General features: G+C 43.0%; 1 protein-coding gene across 17 annotated transcripts in view; it reads right to left on the bottom strand.

The window, feature by feature from the left end:
- Positions 1–8,789: 8,789 nt before the first annotated feature.
- RMND1 (required for meiotic nuclear division 1 homolog) overlaps positions 8,790–18,918 on the bottom strand; it is a 45,601-nt gene continuing 35,472 nt past the window's right edge. For all 17 annotated transcript variants that reach the window (XR_016234466.1, XR_016234467.1, XR_016234464.1 and 14 more), the window contains 2 exons: positions 9,375–9,491; positions 8,790–8,993 (listed from right to left, as the gene is read on the bottom strand). Coding sequence is in view for 8 of the 17 variants with exons in the window: in XM_017345423.4 (XP_017200912.3) it covers positions 8,961–8,993; positions 9,375–9,491 (150 nt within the window). In the remaining 9 variants the exon portion in view is untranslated. The remainder of the gene's footprint in view (positions 8,994–9,374; positions 9,492–18,918) is intronic.

Raw genomic sequence — 18,918 nt, 5'->3', positions numbered from 1 at the left:
AAAGTAACCACTTTTTTTAAAAAACAGATTTTATTCAGTACAATTGACTTTTTCCTTTAGTTGTATAGTTCTGTGAATTCCAACGTTGTGTACATCTGTACCACTACCAGGATACAGGGCAAGTCTGTCTGCAGAAAATTCCCTGTTGCTATTTTATAGGGTTGACCTTCCACTCCTGACCCCAGTGGTCACAGATCTGTTCTCCTTCCCTAGTTTTGTCTGTTCTAGCATGTTATATAAGTGGGATTATGCATATACAGCCTTTTCAGACTGGCCAAATTGAGAGATTCATCCAAGTTGTTGCAAGTATCAGTAATTCATACCTCCTTTTTAAAGATGTTAAATTCAGTGGATCTGAATTCTTACAGACTTCAGGTTGTGTTTGACTTGGGTTTTTCATGTTTAAAAATGAGGTAAATAATGAAATTCAGAGGGAAAAATTGCTGCATATAGCCCCTGACTTAGTGGTTCAGTTTAAGATTTTTTAAAAATTATTTCTTATTTATTTTTTGTAGTAGTGCAAAGGTTACAGGTACGGGAGCAACTGTACTTTGAATTTGGATCTTCCTAGAGCAGCAGCCACAACTCCCAGTCAGCCCTGCACTAGTGAGGGGAAACAGCCAGCACTTCGCAGTGTGCTGTGTGTAGTTAGGAGCATTAAGGGCATTCACCAGAGGTTCATTCGGGTGTGACCCCATCATGAGTTGAGGAGCATCTTGATTTCCTTGATGAATAATTGGGGCCTGTGTATGGTATCAGCACATTTTTATGAAAATGATTGATCATTGTATGAAGGTCCTTATTTTTAGTAGTTGATCCACATTAGAGACCTATAGAGTTGCAGCAAAGTCCTGAATTGAAAAAACATGGCTATTTAAACCTCATTCATTTCTAAAATGTGTTCTGAAGGTCTGGTAACCAGTCCTGGTTTGTCTAGGACTTGCTATCTTAGCACTGAAAGTCTAGCTGCTCCCAGGAAACCCCTGTGTTCCAGAAAACCCAGGATGGTTGGTCACTCCACCTAAAAAGGGAGATGGAAAGAAAATTAAAGGATTCCAGTTCATCAGGTTTCAACAGTGAACCATGTACACGCATTTCAACTAATTAATTGCAATCAAGGTCCCTAATCAAAATCTCTCAGGTAACCAGAATCCATGCCACATGGGACTTTTAAGATCAATACCTTGAATTTAAGGTGGCTAGAGATGTAGATTTGATTGGAAGTAACATTAATTTTTGTTAGTTTTCTGCCTTTTGTACGTCTTCATTTGGTGAGTTCCAGAGGTACTCATCTTTTTATACCAGCAGTATTTTGAAAAATTGTTATGGTAAGCAGATCCCCAAAGCTCATGTATAGAGTAGTTTATACTTAACCAGAGTTGAGTTTTAAAATTTAGATGGTGATGTTTATAACCTCAAATAAATTTTAAGTTCTTTAGTTTAACTAGTCTGTTCCCTTTCCTGACTTTTCATACCACCCCTGAACGTCTTCTATAGACTTTTTTATAGAGTGTCTGTAAGAAGATTACTGTCATTTGCTTGTTTTCTGCTGACTTCTTTAGGAATGTAAGCTTCATGAAAGCAAGAGCCATGATCTGTCATGGTTACCACTGTTCTTGGAGCCTACACTAGCACATTGCAACTTCTATTTAGTGAATTGGCTGAAAGGATGATTATCAATAAGTAGTTTTTTTTTTTTTTAAGATTTATTTATTTTATTTGAAAGAGTTACACATAGATACAGAGATTTTCCCATCTGCTGGTTTACCCCTACATGGGTGGCAGGGGCCTAAAGACTTGGGCCCTCCTCCACTGCTTTCCCGGGTACATTAGCAGGGAACTGATCAGAAGTTGGCCATAGCCGCGACTCACTAGGCTAATCCTCTGCCTGTGGCGCCGGCACCCCGGGTTCTAGTCCTGGTTGGGGCGCCAGTTCTATCCTGGTTGCTCCTCTTCCAGTCCAGCTCTCTGCTGTGGCCCGGGAAGGCAGTGGAGGATGGCCCAAGTGCTTGGGCCCTGTACCCGCATGGGAGACCGGGAGGAAGCACCTGGCTCCTGGCTTCGGATTGGCGCAGCGCACCGGCCGTATTGGCCATTTGGGGGGTGAACCAGTGGAAGGAAGACCTTTCTCTCTAACTCTGCCTGTCAAAAAAAAAAAAAAAAAAAAAAAAAAAGTGCAGCAGCTGAGACTTGAATGAGCCCATATAGGATGCCAGCATCATAGACAGTGACTTTAATCCCCTGTGCTGCAATGCCTGTCTCAATGAGTAGGCTTTACAATGCTGCATGCTTTCCAGATTGTATTATTACAATAGGGTAGGGGATGTTGAAGCATTTTGTTTTTAAGGAAGCATTTATTTATTTTTTTAATTTTATAATATATATTTATTTACTTTTTTTCAAAGAGACCTTTTATTTAAAGAATACAAACTTCATACAACTTTAGGAATATAGTGATTCTTCCCACCATACCTGCCCTCCCACCCCCACTCCCACCCCTCCTCCTCCCTCTCCCATTCCCAGTTCCATTTTCCACTAGGATTCATTTTCAATTAACTTTATACACAGAGGACCAATTCTGTACTAAGTAAAGAATTCAACAGTTTGCATGGAAAAAATAAAATTGTTCCTCAACAGTAGAGATAAGGGCTGTTCATAGTCATTGCGTCTCAGTTAATTTCACTTTTTTTTTTTTTTGAGAAACTTGATCTTAAAGCAGCAGCCAATACATCTTCTGCAAGCACTAGACATAACTATAACTTATGAGACATAAGAATAACCTTCACTTAATAGACTAAAATGAGACAAATCTTTGAGAGCAAGTTTTATTGTTAACTCAAATCTTTGAGGAGATCCTGCATGGGAAGTTAGTGCACAGTGACTCCTGTTGTTAATTTAACAATTAACACTCTTACATATGATGTCAGTGATCACCCAGGGTTCTTGACATGAGCTGCCTAGGCTATGAAATCTTTCTGAATGTACAAGTTCCATCAGTATTTAGACAAGGCCACAAGCAAAGTGGAAGTTCTCGCTTCCCTTCAGAGAAAAGTACCTCCTTTGTACTGGGGTCTCACCCACCGAGGTCCTTCTTCATGTAGGACATTTTTTGCCACAGTATCTTGGCTTTCCATGCCAGACCAGAATGCCATGCCTTAAAGCCGACTCTGAGGTCATAGTCTACTTAAAGTGATTGTCATTCTATGAGTCTGCTGTATGGACTGAAGAATCATTTAAATCTATGTTTTGTTTCAAGTTGTACAGAGGTAGTGAAAATGTGTTCTTAAATTTTTGTTGTTAATGCTCTAGGGAAAGGGAATTTAGAATGACCTTAAATATTTAAAAATAGTAATTCAGAACCTGTGGGGAGAGGAAAGTGTAAATGGATTTGAATTGATGGAATTTGAAAATTTCCCTCTACTTCTCATCCTCATCACTTTCCAATGTGCACATTTTTTAACAGCAGCGAGAGTGGGATATGAGGTTAGGTTGGGGAAAGAAAACTTAGTCACTTGGGATTTGGTACTCAGTAAGCATGAGTGCTAATGAATCATTTAAATCTATATAACCTTGGTACATATCAATAGATAGCTCCTAAGTTAATGGGTCTCAGAGTTTAGTGAACATAAGAATGTTGCAGGGAGTTGTAGGAAACTCATTCCCTGGCTGCAGTCCCAGAGGTTCTTGTTTAGTAACTGTGGTGTGGCACTGAGACATCCGTAATGTTGCGGGACAGCTTGGTGGTGTACTGATGCACTTTGTGTGAGGACAATGTTTTGGAAAATGCTTTACATGGTGCACAGTAATTTAAAATAGGTACTTGTGGTGTAGTTAAATTATGAAACTGGAAATATATTGATTTTTGTATATTTAAAAAATCTTTGCTGCTAACTGCTGTGGTTATTCAAGAAGGTGCCCCAGAATATTTGTTGGCAGCCACCTGGTTTATGCAAAATTTGTAGAATCTAAAAAAGATTGTTTGGACTTGTATTGAAGAGCCAGCCCATTTTAAACAGTGGAAATACTGTTTAGGTGAGCCACTCCATTCTCAGGCAGGATTCAATAACATCTCTCCTTTCAGTCTCAAACATAAAGATTCAGAGGAAATCCTGGAAATTCTCATTTGGCCTCCATTTATTTTCAGAACCATATGTGGGAAAATTCATGTATACTTTTTTCATAATATACATCTCATGAACTTCTTGAAGACCCCTCAAATGCATGCATTCCAAAGGATTTTTTTTTGTTTAATTTAAGATAGAAACAGTGGTCTCCTGTCTGCTGGTTGACTCCCCAAATGTTTGCAATAGCCAGAGCTGGGCCAAGTCAAAGCCAGGAGCTGAGAACTTAAGCTTGAGTCTTCCATTTGGGTGGTGGGGAACCCAACTAGTGAAGCCATCACCTTCTCGCTCCCAGCGCACATTAGCAGGAAGCTGGAATGGAGAATGGAGTTGGAACTTGAACTTGGGCATTCTGACCACACTAACTGCCTGCTCAAAATCTTTTTGCACCAAGGGCCGGCGCCGTGGCTCACTAGGCTAATCCTCCGCCTAGCGGCGCCGGCACACCGGGTTCTAGTCCCGGTTGGGGCGCCGGATTCTGTCCCGGTTGCCCCTCTTCCAGGCCAGCCCTCTGCTGTGGCCAGGGAGTGCAGTGGAGGATGGCCCAGGTGCTTGGGCCCTGCACCCCATGGGAGACCAGGAAAAGCACCTGGCTCCTGGCTCCTGCCATCGGATCAGCGCGGTGCGCTGGCCGCAGCGCGCCGGCCGCGGCGGCCATTGGAGGGTGAACCAACGGCAAAGGAAGACCTTTCTCTCTGTCTCTCTCTCTCACTGTCCACTCTGCCTGTCAAAAAAAAAAAAAAAAATCTTTTTGCACCAAAATAAACATCTTTCAATTCCATTTTCCACAAACTTTTTGAAAGACGCACACATAAGGTGCCTGTAGTAATTAACTGTCTCACTGCTTCATATATAGTCCATTAATCCTCACAGCACCCCAACCAGATAGTACTGTTAAAACCAACTGAAAGATGAGGAAAGGGGGCCCAAAGAGATAATGAGTTGCCCAAAGTGGTACACTTTTTTTTTTAATAGTTATTTGAAAGAGTGCTAGGGAGGGGCTGGCGCTGTGGCTCACTTTGGCTAATCCTCTGTGGTGCCGGCATCGCATATGGGTGCTGGGTTCTAGTCCTGGTTGCTCCTCTTCCAATCCAGCTCTCTGCTGTGGCCCAGGAGGGCAGTGGAGGATGGCCCAAGTATTTGGGCCCCTGCACCGTCATGGGAGACCAGGAAGAAGCACCTGGCTCCTGGCTTCGGATCGGCGCAGTGCTGGCCATAGCAGCCATTTGAGTAGTGAACCAACGGAAGGAAGACCTTTCTTGCTGTTTCTCTCTGTCTATAACTCTGTCAAATAAGTTAAAAAAAAAAAAAGTGACGAAGGAAGAGCGAGTTACATCTGCTGGCTTACTCCCCAAAAGATGACAACAGCCAGGGCTGGGGCAAACCAAAAATCAGAAGCCAGGGAGCCCTTCTGGGTCTCCCTTGTGGGCTGCAGGGATCCAAGCACTTGAAGCATCCTCTCATTTCCTTCCCAGGTGCATTAGCAGGAAGGTGGATTGGAAGTGGAGCAGCTGTGATTTATACCAGCGCTGATAGGAGATGCCAGCATTAGGAGTTGCAGCTTAACCTGCTGCGCCAGGGTGATAACACTCTTAAATAGGCAGTAAGTAGTGATGAAGCAAGAATTCAAATCCAGGGGTACTCCTGTGGCACAGTGGGTTATGCCTGTGATGCTGGCCTCCTGTGTGAACACTGATTGGAATCCTGGCTGCTCCACTTTGATCCAGCTCCCTGATAATGCGCTTGGGAAAACAGCCGAAAATGATCTAAGTCCTTGGTCCCCTGCACCCATGTGGGAGCTCCAGATGGAGCTCTTGACTTTAGCCTGACCCAGCCCTGACTTGAGGCCGTTTGGGGAGTGATCAGTGGGTGGAAGATATCTTTCTCCCTCTCTTGCTAACTCAGCCTTTTAGACCAAACCCAAAGAGGTGGTAGAAATCCCATACCATTTTTGAGAACTGTGCCCAAAGGTGATGGTGAATATACTTCCTGTATGCTCTCAATATTCAGGTATAGTTTTTTTTGGTCATTTTTTTTTGTTGTTGTTGTGTTGTAACATTTTCAGAACTCTTCTGCAACTTAAGTTGAAGTTTTTAGTCGTAATTAAAGTTAGGAGACAGCATTGTGACTCAGGAGGTGAAGCTGCTGCCTGTGATGTGCTGATTTGCGTTCTGGCTGCTCCACTCCCCGCTAACGGGCCTGGGAAAGCAGGGGAAGACGGCCCAAGGACTTCCAGGCCCCTACCATCCACATGGGGTGGCAGGAGTTCTAGGCTTGTGGCTTTGCTGGCGTAGCCCCAGCCATTTTGGCCATTTGCAGAGTGAACTAGTGGATGGAAGTATCCAAAATTGGATACCTTTGGGATACTCTCTTTCCTTCCCTTTCTCTTCTCTAACTGTGCCTTTCAGATAAAATTTAAATAGTTGAAAAAGATTATTTTGAAAGTATCAAATATTGACATTTCAAAATAAAGCTATAACGGCACCTTTCAAAGACTATTATTTAGTGGGATATATTACCATAACTGAATTGATGTCTACCATGATCCATTTACACATGAGTGTTTTATTCAAATTTAATACTGTTCTTTTTTTCTTAATATTTGTATATGTTGCATTTCCCCCACATTATTTTAATAAATGTTTATGAAAGTCTTTGGTTTATCCTTTACTCTGACAAATTGTTAAATTTCAGTATGCTCTGACTAAAAGGCGCCAAATGTTGATGATTTTTCTGGCTTATTAAGTTGTTATAATCGAGGCAGCTGCCTGCAGTGCCAGCATCCCATGTGGCCGCCAGTTTGAGTCCCAGCTGCTCCACTTCCGAACCAGCTCTCTGCTATGGACTGGGAAAACAGTAGATGGCCCATATCATCCATGTGGGAGACCCAGAAGATACTGGCTCCTGGCTTTGGGTCAGCACAGCTCCCTCCGGCTGTTGCAGCCAATTAGGGAGTGAACCAGCGGATGGAAGACCTCTCTCTCTGCCTTTCAAATAAATAAATTTTAAAAAATATAAACAGCAAGTTGTACACATTGATACTTGAGAGTGAAATACTACTGGAAGTACACCTCTTCATAGATAGGGGAAAGAAGAGTTTTATTGACAAGTCTTTGACATTTTTCTCTTGTAGCTTCACAAAGGTTTTAATATATAGGGTAAATAGATGGTCAGGATTTTAAGTATAAAGGGCCAGATAATTCAGGATGGGAGAAAGCTCCTTCTGTTTAGAAGAAAAGATGGGAAAGAACAGGCTTGGTTCATTGATTGCAGATGGGTACATAGCATGTTGAGTTTTTAGAGCCATGTAATTTGGTTTACGGAAAATTTTCTTCCAGCTATCCAAGCCTACATCCCTTTGGAAAGTTATTGGATACCTTTGGGATATGCACACCTCAAAATGCCACCAGATGTTCACCCTGGCACTTGGCAAGTAAATGGCCACTAATAAGGTGATGAATGTATATGTTGATGGGGCACTGAAGCAATTAAGTTTAAAATGACTGATCATGGATATGCATAGGAGGGGTCTTTAAAAAGTTAGTGGTAATTAAAAAAAAATTGTGGGCTTGTCTTACTAACTTAACCATTGTACATAAGATAAAGGGAACATTAAATTCACCCAGTAGGGTCTGCATTGTTGAACCACTGCCTGTGACACAGAGATTTCATGTGAGTGCCAGTTTGAGTTAGGACTGCTCCACTTTAGATCCAGGTCCCTGCTATTGTGCCTAAGGAAGGCAGCAGATGGCTCAAGTGCTTGGGCCTCTGCTACTTATGTAGACCTGGATGGAGTTCTTGGCCTAACCCCAGTCAGTTGCCATTTGGGAAGTGAACCAGTATATTACTCTTTGAAACCTTAAAAGAAAAATTTACTCCGGTGGGATTGTGGGTGGGAAAAGAAAAATTTACTCCGGTGGGATTGTGGGTGGGATTGTGTGTAAAAATACGTCAACGAAGATTAAAAAAAAAAAAACACTCAGGATGTTAATTGTGTTCAGTATTTTTTAATTTTGCCAAAGTATATGCAAAATTAAATAAAAGGTCTCTGGGAACCCAGACGTGACTGGGCCAGTGTTGCAGAAAAGCAAGTTATGTGATGTCAGCGTCCCATTTTGGAGCACTGTGTGGAGTGCCGGCTCCTCTGCTTCTAAACCAGCTCCGTGCTGATGCGCCTGGGAAAGCAGCAGGTGATGAGGTCCCCAGGACTTGGCCCCCTGCCACCCAGGTGGGAGACGTGGATGAAGTTCTGGGCTCCTGGCTTCTGCCTGGCTTGGCCCTGGCTGTTGCAGCCATTTGGAGACCAGACTAGCGGAGGAAAATTCAGTCTATCACCTGCCACCCAGAGGCCCAATTTCTCTCTGCTTTTCAAATATATAAATCTAAAACTCTTGAGTGGTAAAAAGACAAAATATTAATACAAAGTGAAGTGCCAGTGAATAGTAACACAAATCACACCACTGAGGTAGTTATACAAAATCCATTTCTGCCATCCAAGGTCTAGTTTGTTGCATATACTGATTTCAACACTCCTGAGTTGTGTGGCTCTCATTACAATGATTGGGATTCAGGGACAGGTTAAGGAATGCTTTTTTTAAGAGTTCTCAAAGTTCTTTAAGGTGAAATAAACTTTTCCTTTTTGAACTGCTAGTGATGGAGAGCCGCATACCAGTTCTTAATAATTTTTATTCAAGCAGCAATGTATTTGGGAGCTGAAACAGCCCATTATTACAATTTTATTTTAAAAAATAACCTATTAAATGAGATTACCCAATGTTGAACTTCACTTTTGATTGTAGAACTTAAGCATCTTGGCAATGACACTTTGGTTACACTTGATCAAAAAAATACTCGTCCCAGCTCAAACATTACCTTAGGATGAAAAAAGTAAAAATTACTTCCTGGCAGGTAAATTATCAGAGCAAACTAAAATGACTTTTCCAAGACTGATTAATTAAAAATGTTAGAGTGAATATCTGCCTTCCTTACAGGGCAAGCTGCCGGTGAGAGACGGATTCCTGGTGTTGGGCTGTTTGAAGCAGCTACAACTTTTCCCAGATGCTACCTTCACAAATGTGGAATCTTCAAAATATTGCATTGAATGCAGCTGCAAAATACTATCACTGAGAACTTGCCTCACTTCTAAGTAGAATCAGTAATTGGAACAAGGCCATCCTCTTTCGTGCTGTAATTCTTTCTTAGCCCTGTGTTTGTGCAGAGATGGTGGGTGTGGGCCAGGAGGGCTCTGCTCACCTCTATGGTGATGAGGATGACAATCATCCATTCGAGTCGCAGGGCCCTCTTCTCGTTAAGGTGGTTCCGCATCAGATCTGTCAGTTCCATGCAGTGCTGAAGTTTTTCATTCATGACCTGTATTTTTAAAAGTATAGTCAAGTGTTCATGTCTAGGAAAATTATTTTGGTTGCATGCTGCAGAATTCTGCAGGTACACCGTGGAAATCATCCCTTCCACTCTTGGTCCTCGGTCACCCAGCCAAGGACAGCCAGCCTTGTGATTCCATCTGGGAGACATCCTGTAAAGCAGACTTAACTGCAAGAAATACTTTGCATACCAAAACTTCTCTATTTGTGAATATTGGTAAAGACCTGAAAATGTTTCTGAAAAGTCCTAGTTTTGGTAGCTGATCTTAGATGTTTAGCAATTTAAAAAGGCATCCTTGGGGCAGGTATTTGGTGTAGCAGTTAAAATGCTAAGTAAGGCATCCTTATCCCATTATTAGAGGAGGTGGTTTTGATGCCCATCTCCTGTTCTTGACTCCAGCTTCCTGGTAATGCAAACCTTGGAGGCAGTAGTGATGGCTCAAGTAATTGGAGTCCTGCCACCCATGTAGGAGCTGACTTCTCTCCAGCCTGGCACTGGCTGTTGCAGGCATTTGGGAAGTGAACCAGCAGAAGCCTCTCAAATTTTAAACAAACAAAGCAGCCCTGAAACTAGCACAGCCTAAAGGTCATGAAAACAGCGATTATCATCTGAAAAACCCCAAATACTTAACACCTGACCTGCTGCACACTCACCACCAGATGGCACTACTTTGAAATGCAAAGGTTCTGTTTTAGGATGCTTCATGAACATATTGTAGTTCACAGAAAATAAACCTTGATTTTTAGACCTGAACTTGACTTGGCAACCTATATACCTACTCAGTTTTTTAAAAATATTTATTTGAAAGGCAGAGTTACAGAGAGGGAGAGAGAGCAGGAGAGGGAAAGGTGTCTTCCATCACTGGCTCACTCCCCAAATGGCCACAACGTGCCGATCCAGAGCCAGGAGCTTCTTCCAGGTCTCCCATATGGGCACAGGGGCCCAAGGACTTGAGCCATCTTCCAATGCTTGCCCAGGCCATAGCAGAGAGCTGTATCAGAAGTGGTGCAGCCAGGCTCGAACCGGCACCCACACAGGACACCACCACCAAGGGCTGCAGCTTTACCTGCTATGCCACAGCACTGGCCCCCCTACTCAATATTTCTCACTTTCCTATGGCAATTGAGAAGTCTGCTAATAAACTTTTTTAGACTATTTGATTGGGGCCGGTGCTGTGGCACAGTAGGTTAATCCTCCGCCTGCAGTCCCGGCATCCCATGTGGGTGCCGGGGTTCGAGTTCTGGCTGCTCTACTTCCGATCCAGCTCTCTGCTATGGCCTGGGAAAGCAGTAGAAGATGGCTTAATTCCTTGGGTCCCTGCACAGGCATGGGAGACCCAGAAGAAGCTCTTGGCTCCTGGCTTTGGATCGGCATAGCTCTGGCTGTTGCAGCCATGTGGGGAGTGAACCAGCGGATGGAAGACCTCTCTTCTCTGCCTCTCCTCTCTCTCTAACTATGACTTTCAAGTAAAATAAATAAATCCAAAAAAAGAAAAAGGACTATTTAATAGTCTCATGGGATTTGGGGAGGGTGCAGGTTTGGTAAGTGAAAATCAGGAGACCAGTTACCATTACTGCAAGTGCAGGTATTGATAGGAACATGTTAGCGTATTCTCATTTTTATGATTCTCACACAACATGAAACTGCCTTTACTAATGAGTTAACATATTGAAACTCTGAGATGATTTGCTCTTATTTAGGGATTCCTAGGGTCCTGTGGTTTCTAGCCTGAGTAAATGTTCAGAATATTCCTCTCCCATCTCTTTCATCTTTTTTCATTTCTAGGAGCTGCTTGACCCTGGTGTGCATTTGCTTCTCTTCTCAAACTACTGACCCAGTCTTCTTCCATTTAGCTTCAACTCTGACCAAAGAACCTTTTCTTCCTCTTCCCATCTTTTGCAATTTGTATTATTTGTACTATTACCAAAACCTCGAAACTCCCAGTTATTAAATCTGATAACTTTTATTAGTTCCAGTGTTCAGTTAATCCAAGCACTGGACTACACGGTGAAATGGGCCCACATGAGTCCCTGCTGCTACTATGTGTTTCCTATTTCAGCTAGCTAGCTAGGCATGCATCCTACTTGCATGCAGAAGAGGAAGCAGGAAAAACCATCACAGACACGCTCAGTGTGGGTCAGGCTGTAAGTAGGCAGTTCCTAGGATGGCAAGTGTAGAGGTGGGGGCAGAAGGGAAGCTTTTCAAACAGCAGAAACAGTCCAGAAACAAACACAACTAGACCTAGACAACTTGGAAAGAAGCACGTGGAAATGAGGTTAAGGAGGTAAGTACCAAACTGAGGTGTTGCATACCCCATGTAGCACAGGCAGAAATAAAGCTCCTCCTACCCCATAGATAGATTCATGGAGTTAGGATGTGCCTATGGGTAAAATATGGCAAAGGAGACTGTAAAAAGACTGCAAAATCCCTAGGTTTTCCAGGAGAGTACAACGTAATAGGACTGGAAGTAGGAGGCAGAATTCAGAATGACGCAGTGAAGGCCCAACTAACCTGTGCTAGATGGAGGAAGGGGCTTCAAACCAAGGAATGTGGATGGCCCCTAGGAGCCGGAAAAGGCAAGGAAGTGGCTCCAGCCTACAGAGAAGAATGCAGCCTGGGGAACAGTTCGATTTTTGTCCTAGTAACACTTGAAGACTTGTGACCTCCAGAACTGTGAGATGACACATTTGTGTTCAGCTGCTAGGCTTGTAATTTTTTATAGCAGCAATAGAAAACAAATATGCAGTGCTCTAGGGTCTGAATTTACTCTGCAGGTCCTTTGTTCAACCCTGGGCAGAGGAGACTGACCAATAGGTAAGATACCACCTCTTTGACTTCAGGTCAGCAGATGCAGACAGCCTGGAAAGGGCCTGTGGGGAGCGTTGGAGGCAGGGAAGTGGGTAGGGGGCCAGTCCAGGTGAGTGCCAGGGGGTGCACACTCATCCTGCCTGCAAGCTTGAAGGCAGGGGTCAGTATGGCACCACTCACCAGCCCAGGGTCTACTGCACAAACTTGCCACAAATATTTGCCAACGAGTGAATGATATTTTGAGAGAAATCAATATAGGAATGCATAAAATGAAAATGACTGGATGTGGCTGAGAGGACACCCAGGTGACTTAAGTTTGTGGATAACCAACTACACAGATGAGGCTAGGTGGTCCTGCCATTAGCTGAAACAACAGAGAAGGCTCCATATTTAAAAAAAATTTAAGGTAGTGTTACAGAGAGGGAAAGAAATTTTCCATCTGCCTGGCCACTTCTCAAATGGTCCCAACAGTTGGGGCTGGGACAGGCCAATAATAGGAACCTGAAACTTAATCTGGATCTTTCACATGGGTGGCAGGGGCCTGATTCCTTGGGCCAACTTCCACTGCTTTCCTAGGTGTATCAGTGGGGAGCTGGATCAGAGGCGGAGCGGCTGGGACTTGAACCTATGTTCATATGTGATGCTGGTGTCATAGGCAGTGGCTTAACCTGCTGTACAATGCTGGATCCTCATTTTGAAATCTTAATCACTGATTAACCATACAAATACTTTTCAAGTAGGTATTATATGTAAAGTCTTTGCCAAGAGTATTCTTTTAATTCTTTTCATTGCTGGTTCAGTCTCCCAAATATCTGCAATGGCCAGGGCTGATCCAGACCAAAGCTGTGAGCCAGGAACTCAGTCTAGGTCTACCATGTGAGTGGCAGGGAAACTACTTGAGCCATCAGCTCCTGCCTTCCAGGGTGTACATTAGCAGGGAGTTGGGGTAAGGGGCCAGAGCCAAGGATAGAACCCCAGTACTCTAATTTGGGATGTGGGTGTTCCAGGCTCCCTATGTTATTATATTCTTAACGAAATAATATAATCATGGTCTCTGATCTTGATCTCATAAAGCGTACATTCTAGTGAGGAATCACATAATTCTAAAAAAGAAGCAATACCTAAATGTGGAGGATCTATGAAATATTTGGGGCTCAAGACACACATCCGAAAACTACAAGGAAGAAAAGGGAGAACTCATGAGAACAAATGCGCATTGTGTATACAGCATGAATTAGAATCAGTGGGGACTAGTGTGATGTGGTGAGCGAAGCTGCCACCTGCAACACTGGCATCCCCGATGGGCACCAGTTCATGTCTCATTGCTGCTCCACTTCCAACCAAGCTCCCTGCAAATGGCCTGGGAAAAGCAGCAGAACATGGCCCAAGTGTTTGGGGCCCTGCCACCTACATTGGAGACCCAGATGATGCTCCTGGCTCCTGGCTTGTGGCCATTTGGGGAGTGAACCAGTAGACTGAAGATTCTCTCTAACTTTCAAATAACAAAATGAATCTTAAAAAAAAAGGAATCAGTGACAACCTTGGGGAACCAGCTTGAGAAAATGTGGCACAAACTGGCTGCTTTCCTTACAACACTTCTGTAACTGCTATCTTAATGTTTTCCCATGACGTAATTACCAAATAAAAATGATTTTACCTTTGGCTTCTTTTCAGCATGGCCTATGCCCAATCACTCCTATTTTCCCAAAACTCCTTGCCTTTTTTTTTTTTTAAGATTTATTTGTTTGAAAGGCAGAGTTACAGGGAGGCAGAGAAAGAAAGAAAGGAAGAGAGAAAGGGAGAGAGAGACAGAGAGAGATCAATCTTTCATCTGCTGGTTCACTCCCCAGATGGCTGCAACGGCTGGAACTGTGCAGATCCAAAGCCAGGAGCCAGGAGCCTCTTCTGGATCTCCCACACAAGTGCAGGGGCCCAAGGACTTGGGCCATCTTCTACTGCTTTCCCAGGCCATAGGAGAGAGCTGGATTGGAAGAGGGACTCGAACCGGCACCGTATTGGGATGCCAGCACTGCAAGCAGCAGCCTCATCAGTTACCCCACAGTGCCCGCCCCTGCTCTATCTTTTGAGGAAAGAACATGGAACAACTTTCTCCTCATACTACCTCCATGCTTGCTTGCTGAAGGTCAGTGCTAGGGCTTACCTTTTAGAACCTATCCTGCCAACACCACAGTAACCACAATGAGGGAGGGTAAACTGATCCCCTCTGAATAATCATCACGTAAGCCAACTAGTCTAACTGCATTTGGGACACCAGGAAGGTACTCTGAGAGATACAGTCTGAGAAAATTTAGGTGTGCCTCATAACTCATGTGGGGGCTGTGTTGTGGCACAATGGGTTAAGCTGCATTTGTGCTGCCTGCACCCCATATGGGAACACTGGTTCTAGTCCCAGTAGTCTTGCTTTCAATCCAGCTTCCTACTAATGAGCCTGGGAAGGCAGCAGAAGACTTCAGCCCCTGCCATCCACGTAGGAGACATGGATGGAGTTCCTGTCTCCTGGCTTTGCTTTGGTCTGGCCCAGGGCAGGCCACTGTGGCCATTCAGGCAGTGAACTAGTAGAATGAGTAGATCTCTCTCTCTCTCTCTCTGCCTTTCAAATAACACATCTTAACACCAAAGCTATGTCTCAGAGTAAGACCACTGAAGGAAAAAAAGAACAATTGACATGTGAGTGGTGGAGATAATAAAATAGGCATTTCAGCTGCCTGAGAAGCCTGAGACCTCTGCTGGTAGAGACCTCTGAGAAACAGTAAGGGAAAGCATTTTTCTCTATGTTCCCATTCTTTGGCTAAAGCTTTTCACAGAAGCTTTCATTCATTCATGAAGCCTGCTGTGTGTTCGGATATCCTGGAGACCCTAAAGACACAGGACTTCCCCAGGAAAACAGTCCTAGAGATAGTCATGAAATTACTGTCATATGTCATCTGTGACTTGCTGAGCCTGAAGAGTATCATGAAGTTTTCCATCTGGGGAGTGAACCAGTGGATGGAAGATCTCTGTTTCTCCCTCTGTAACTCTTTCAAAATACATAAATGAATCTTTAAAAAAAGAAATCTCTGCCAGAGAATTGAGCTGTCAAAAGAATCTTCCAGCTGGACTGAATGATACCTGCTCTACCTGCTTTCTGGGCTGCTTGGGAGACTGCCCAATGGTACAGAGGAGCCCTTGCATTCAGACGAGCTCTGTCCCCAGACAAGTCCAGGGTACCCTTCCTGGCATCTGGGTTAACAGGGCAACAAGACAGTGGTACTTTCTCCAGGTTTTCTCCTTCTTGGAAGTTTAATTTTTACCCAACTAGTTGCTTATTCACGCACTTTCCTTTTCATTGACCTTTTAACATTTCTTATCTTTTACTGTGGCTGCCATGGTGAACCTAAGGGATCTGAGTAAGTTCTAGAAAGATACCTTTATCTTTATACTTCTCTTTGTCTAGGCCATGTATTCAGTATCTCCTCTACTCAAACCATGACTGGGGACTGTCACTGTGTTCTCTTTCCCTATACTTCTGTCCTGGAGGCACGTGCGAAATATACCAGAGGCACCAATGTCAAACAGAACTGGGATCTGAGGATGCCCCAGGGTGCCTGAGCTCAACCTCTCCAAGCAGCTTGGCTATTGCTCAGTCACTTTTATTGCCTTAATTAAGCAGAGCAGGCTGGTTATCAAAAGAGGGAGAGAGGTCTGCATCTGCTTGGTGGCAATGATCCTGTATCTCATCATGATGATTCCTCCAGAAGTCTCTATACCCAGAGAAAAAGGAGAGATACTCAAGAACATTTAGTGCCAAATACTTTCAATCATGTCCCCAGTAAATATAGCTGTCTCTAAAGGATTCTCACAAAAGACTGTATTTTCAAATTAATTTACATACAATAAAATGTACCCATTCTAGACCTACGACTTGGGGATTCTTGACAAATGCATTCCTGTTTGTAGCTTTTGACTATTATAAATAATGTTCCTATACACAGGTACAAATCTGTGTGAGGACATGTTTTAATTTCTCATGAGTAAACAGAATGGAATTACTGGGTCATATGGTAAGTTTATGATTAACTTTATGAGAAACTGCCAACTTCTTTTGCAAAGTGGTTGTACCAAATTGTATTGAACAAGTAATGCATGAAAATTCAATCACTCTACATCCTCACCAACACTCAGTGTTGTCAGTTTTTAAAGTTTTGGCCATTTTGGACTAGAAGTTTGATCTAGCACATAAGATACTGGTTGAGGCACTCTTAATGCCATGTCCGAGTGACTGGGTTCAAGTCCAGACTCTGTTCCCGATTCCACTTCCTGCTAATGCATATCCTGGGAGGCAGTGGTTATGACTCAAGTAATGGACTCCCTGCCACCACTGGGGAGATCTGGATTGAGCTTCTGGTTCCCAGCTTTGGCCTTGCCCAGCCTCAACCACTGTGTGCATTTGGGGAGTGAACCAGTGGATGGTAGCTCTCTGCCTCTCAAATTAAAATAAATTTTAGCAGCTTTAATGGGTTAAAAAGTCTCTGAGGTTTAATTTGAATCACTGACAAATAATGACTTGGAACATCTTTTCATATGGCCATTCATATATCTTTTTGCAAAGTCTGTTCAAATCTTAAGCCCATTTAAATAACTGGGCTGTCTTTATGTAGAAACAGTGCTTTGTATGTTCTGAACAAGTCTGTTGTCATGTTGATTTATTGAGAATGTTTCCTGTGAGTCTGTGGCTTGCCTTTTCATGGTCTTAAGTCTTTTAAAGAGAAGTTTTTAATTCTTATAAAGTTTAACTTTCAAGTTTTTTTCTTTCTCATGGCTTGTGCTTTTTTTTTTTTTAATCAATCCTGAGAGATCTTGTTTGAAGATCATGAGGTTTTTCTCTTCTATTTTTCTATTGAAGTTTCATAATTTTATATTTAGTTCTGATCAAATTCAAAACAGTATCAAGTATGGGGTAGGGTTATTTTTTACATGTTTTTCCAGCATCATTTGTTGAGAAGACTATCCCTTTGCTATTGAACTTGCCATCTTTGTTAAAAATAACTGCTCATAAGTGTTTGGGTCTATTTCTGGACTCTCTTCTGTTCCACTGACATGTATGTCTATCCTTATGCTAGTATTTAACTGTTTTTTGGTTACTGTAGCTTTAAAGTGAGTTTTATAAATCAGGCAATAAAATTCTTCAGCTTTGTGCTTTGCTTTAGCCAGTCTAGGCCTCTAGGCCCTTGGCATTTTCATTTCAAAATTAGCTTGCAGGTGTGTGTAAAATGGTTAAGACATGGGTTAAACAAATACCTGGGACTGATACTCAGCTCTGGCTCCTGAATCCAGCTTCCTCCTAATACAGATCCTTGGAGGAAGCTGTGATGGCTCAAGTAATTGGGCTCCTGCCACCCAGAGAACCCTGGAGGGTATTTCTGGCTGCCTTCTTCCACCCTGGCCCAGCCCCAGGTGTTGCAAGCATTTAGGGAGTTAAATCAGTGGATGGGAACTCTCTAAAATAAACTGGAAAAAAAAATAATAAAATAAAATAGAGAAGGGGTTGGCATTGTGGTGTATCGAGTAAAGCCACCTCTCGTGATGCCGGCATCCAATTTGGGCACTGGTTCCTGTCCTAGCTGCTCCATTTCCAACCCATCTCCCTGCTGACAGCCCGGGAAAGCAGTGGAAGATGGCCCAAGTGCTTGAGCCCCTGCTACTCATATGGGAGAGCCTGAAGAAGCTGCTGGCTCCTGGCTCCAGCCTGGCCCAGCCTGGCCTGTTACAGCCATTTGGGGAGTAAACCAGAGGATGGAGGGTATCTTTCTCTCTCTAACTTTGTCGTCAAATAAATCTTTAAATAAATAAATGGAGGTAGATAAAAATTTTTTATGTTGCTACTTCAAAATGTTTGTGAAAATGGAATTAAAAGGTCAAGTTTATTTTGGTGGAATAAAGTTTTGAGGTACAGGCATCTGTAGAGTGGAAAAGCTACCACTTGGGACACTCACATCGCATTTCAGAGCTGCCTAGGTTTGAGTTCTGCTCCACTCTTCATTTCAGCTTCCTGCTAATGTGCACTCTGAGAGGCAGTAGTTGGGTCTCTCATTCACATGGGAGACCCAAATTGAGTTCTCAGCCCCTGGCTTTGGCCTGGCACAGCTCCAGCTGCTCTGGGTATTTGGGGAATGAACCAGTAGATAAAGATCTTTCTCTTTTTCTCTACTTTTCAAATAAAAATAAATAAGCAGATAAAAATTTTAAAAATAAAATAAAATCAGCCTGCAAGTTCTAAAAAAAAGTGCATGCCTGTTGGGATTTTGATTGGAATTGAATTCAATCTACAAATCACTTTGCAGAAGTAACATCTATGTCACAAACATGATACACATATAAGTACATTTCATTCACTCAGAACTTTAGTTTCTCAGCCATGTTTTGCAGTTTTAGGACACAGGTCTTACTTATCTTTAAAAATTTCCACCAAGGCCAAAAACTAGAATATCACTGCTTTTGGCATCAACTTTCTAGTCTATGCAGTGTCACATGGTTCTGAACACAAGGAGATCAGCAACGGTCCAGCATCTTCGGTGGCCTATCACTATCAAAGATAGCTGGCAGTGTG

Source organism: Oryctolagus cuniculus, chromosome 5, assembly GCF_051225735.1.
Source record: "Oryctolagus cuniculus isolate XC-2025 breed Fujian yellow rabbit chromosome 5, ASM5122573v1, whole genome shotgun sequence".
In the NCBI taxonomy this organism is placed as follows: Eukaryota; Metazoa; Chordata; class Mammalia; order Lagomorpha; family Leporidae; genus Oryctolagus; species Oryctolagus cuniculus.
The sequence above is the reverse complement of the archived record's forward strand: the minus strand, read 5'-3'. Positions and strand labels throughout refer to the sequence as shown.